Source organism: Morus notabilis, unplaced genomic scaffold (assembly GCF_000414095.1).
Source record: "Morus notabilis unplaced genomic scaffold, ASM41409v2 Scaffold6228, whole genome shotgun sequence".
Taxonomy (NCBI): domain Eukaryota; kingdom Viridiplantae; phylum Streptophyta; class Magnoliopsida; order Rosales; family Moraceae; genus Morus; species Morus notabilis.
In genome coordinates, this window is record NW_010361359.1 from 9,108 (window position 1) to 12,680 (window position 3,573).

General features: G+C 29.0%; 1 protein-coding gene across 4 annotated transcripts in view; it reads left to right on the forward strand.

Moving 5' to 3' along the window:
• The first annotated feature begins 2,866 nt into the window (after nucleotides 1–2,866).
• Nucleotides 2,867–3,573, forward strand: part of LOC21384594 (maf-like protein DDB_G0281937) — a 12,098-nt gene continuing 11,391 nt past the window's right edge. For 3 of the 4 annotated variants that reach the window (XM_024166422.1, XM_024166423.1, XM_024166424.1), the window contains exons 1-3: nucleotides 2,867–2,955; nucleotides 3,248–3,319; nucleotides 3,404–3,478. In XM_024166422.1, the coding sequence (XP_024022190.1) occupies nucleotides 2,929–2,955; nucleotides 3,248–3,319; nucleotides 3,404–3,478 (174 nt within the window). In that variant the 5' untranslated portion in view covers nucleotides 2,867–2,928. Of the gene's footprint in view, nucleotides 2,956–3,247; nucleotides 3,320–3,403; nucleotides 3,479–3,573 lie in introns of those variants that run through there. The other variant, XM_024166425.1, reaches the window with a different exon arrangement.

The following is a 3,573-nucleotide window of genomic DNA, read 5'->3' on the forward strand; positions in this document are numbered from 1 at the left end:
CTTCAGGCCTGGGTTTATATGTGCATTGCTTACACGTGGCGTATAGCTGTAAGTGTGAGTCGGTTGTCCCAAGCTCATTATTATTAGCTCTAACTAAACTTTCGGTTTAAATTAGGCCGAAATTTCGAACCTGAAAATTAATACTTTTTTCTTATAAAATTTTGAGTCAGTGTTAAGATTCGTTTATTTTATTAATTTGTGTTGAGATGTAAGTTGTGATTTTATGTAAAAAAAATTTATTATAGTAAAAAAATTAAATATAATTATATAATAAAATTTAAATAGATAAAAATAATTTTAAGACCTCAATTGGGCCGCCCTCCCTTCTAGATACGGTCTGGTCAGACGGTCTGAGTTTTCACTTCTAGCGTAGCGTTTCTTATGTTATGAGATTACCGCTGCCAACGACATGATATTGCTTTCCGAATTCCAAATAAAATTTGGAAAAGTTGCAAACATAACCTTTGATTTTGATTAAATAACAAAATATGATCTCCTCAAGTTTTAAAATTATTTAAATCCTCCCCGCCCACTTAAATTCTTCTAAAGAGACGTGAAATTACAAAATTATGCTTGTAAAGAAAGCAAACCATTTGATGAGAAGTGGTCGAACTAGTTAAGAATTCAAAGGAATACTGAAATTGCATTAAAAAAAATTCTTATTATATCGAAGACAAATTGTTGCATTTTCTTGACGACATATGTGATTATTGAAGTTAAAAGTTAGCTGCGGTCAATTCCTCTTTCATGGTTATGGGTTTTGTTCAAGGAGGAGAAGATAAAAGACAGAGGGTGTTTGTTTCACAACTCGAGTTAAGAATTCGAGTTGTATTTGTGAGAGAAAAATACTGTAATAACAAAATAAAATTTAAATTTTTATAAGAGAAAATATTATAGTAATAAAATTTAAGTTGTGACTTGGGTTGTGAAAAGAACAAGACTTTTGTCCACTTGATTTAAGGTGTCTCTTTTCCCTCTCTTTCTCTCTCGTTCTCTCTCTCACCCATCCCAAAACACACTTTTGTTTCGTATAAAGGAAAAAAAAGGCACAAAAATTATCTTTCTCACTCATTGGTATTTGCACAGATCTGATCAACAAGCTGAATCTTAGAGAGAGAGAGAGGGGTTGAGGGAAGGTGAAGAAGCTGCCATGGAGGGACAGGCGGCAAAGCCCTCAAAGCGAAGATCCCCAGAAGAAGAGAGAGTTTGGTTCGTCATTGTTTGGTGGGTTCTCATAAAAAATGATTTCAGAAGTTTTAATAAGTTTTAGGGTGCGTTTGGTAGTAATTCTTGGAGCTTCAAATCACTTCTTTAGCCATCAGAAGCTTTGTGTTTGATTAAAATCACAAAAAATGATTTTTAAAGAATTTTTAAAGAATTTACAGTCAAAATCAGAAACAGTCTAAAAATAACTTTAATTTTTAAATTATGCAGAAATCAACATAATAAAATTACTAATTATCAATAAAATTATATTAAATAATTAATAATTAATTACTAATTATATTAATAATTAATTAATAATTAATAAATATATATACTTAATAAATAATAAATAGATAATAATTACTTAATTATTAATTAAATATTAGATTATTACTATTAAGTTTTTAATTTTGTTAATAAAATAATAATTTTTTATTTAGTTAAAAATTAATTGTAAAAAATTAGTTATATAACATATTAACAATAAAACAAGTAATAATAAGTTATTAAATAATTAATTAATAATTAATATATCAATCATATATTATGTTAATTATAATCTATTAATTAGCAAATAGTTAGTAATTAAAAAATAAATAGTAATTACTCAATTAATAATTAATATTAAATAATGATTATTTAAAAATTAATCATGTGATATATCAAATAATAGATTATTAAATAAACATTAGTAATTAATTAACTAATTATTTAATTATGTAACTAAAAGTTAATAATTTAAGTAGTAAAAGAAATATTAATAGATTATGTATATACTAATTCTTTTTATTAATACATTAATTAATTATAGTCATCTTAACTATCTACAATTTAACACACTCAGTTGCTACCCACAACAATTTAACACACTCAAATACTTTTTGTAACAACTATTTTTTTCAGTACAATTAAAAATAATTTTTTTTAAAATTTACAGCATGACCAAACTGGCCCTTAATAGTTTTAAGTAATTAATTCAATTTTTTCAGCTTAATTAAGTTTAAATATTTTAAAAGGAGTGACACATCACTAATTCTGTTAGAGGATATACATGGAGTTAGATAAAAAGGACATCTTGAGTCGTTTTTTATATGATAGAAGGTGTTTTGAACTGTTTTTCGGGGATGATTATGAAAATAATCTTTTGAGAAACCATCGGCCTTTTTTGAGAGAGGGCGGCACTGTTTTCAATATTTTAAGAGAGAAAGAGGAAAATAAACCAAGACTTAAGATAAATTAAAATTAATAGGCCAATAGTTTACATAAGTTAATAAATAGGCAAAATTACTGTTTTCATCCATAACTTGTTTGGTTATGAACCATAACTTGACAAGTTATTGTCCATAATTGTCCATAACTTGTCTGGTTATGAACCATAACTTGATAAGTTTATCCATAATTTATCGCGTTATGAACCATAACTTGATAAGTTATGGCCTATTAATTTTTATAACTAAAAATTGACCTATATACTTTCTTAAGCTTTTTATATTGGCATATTTTCTACTATTTCTCATATTTTTAAAAAAGGTGCCCAATTAACGTAAGAGAAACGCCGAAACCGCGTTTTCTATCAGAAAACCGCCCTTAGAAAACGCGTTTCTTTACATAGTTGAAAAACGCGTATCTTACAATTCGTTCGTTCACAGGCCATCTATATTCAGGGCACAGTACCAGTTTCCCACCCTATTTGCTACTTCACTTCCCGGATATTGGAGAGTTATGGCGGCCAATTCTTCTCCGTTCAAGGTATGTCCCCACTGTTTTCATTTTTCAGGCCTGATAGCTAGGGTTTCTACACATCTTCTCTTTCAAATTTATGTTAAAGGGACGATCTATTTCGTTTGGTGCTTGAAGCATCAACGTGAAAGAATGGAACGGAAAGAAAGGTTGTGTCTCGGAACTTTAGGGCATTTTTTATTGGTGAAGACGATAGAGAAAAGAGAAAAAAATTTTACTTTCGGGAGCAGAACCTGTATTTGTTAATAATATAATCTGATTATCCTGCTAAATTTTGGTGTTTATTTGCGTAATTGTGCAGATAATCTTGGGATCGTCTTCGGTAGCTCGTCGGAAAATATTGGCGGAAATGGGTTACGATTTCACAATCATGGTAACAGTACAATTTCCGGAAGAAATATTTGGTTTTGAATTCTTTGATTGTTTTGAGACTGGAACTTCATTTTTCTACTGATAGACTGCAGACATTGATGAAAAAAGCATCCGAAAGGAAAAACCAGAAGATTTGGTTATGGCTCTTGCCGACGCGAAGGTTCTGGCTCAAATTCCATTGGTTTCTGGTTGATATGTAGAATTTACTTTATCTTTTGCCATTATTTGCGTTTTTGTTTCTCAAAAACACTCTTT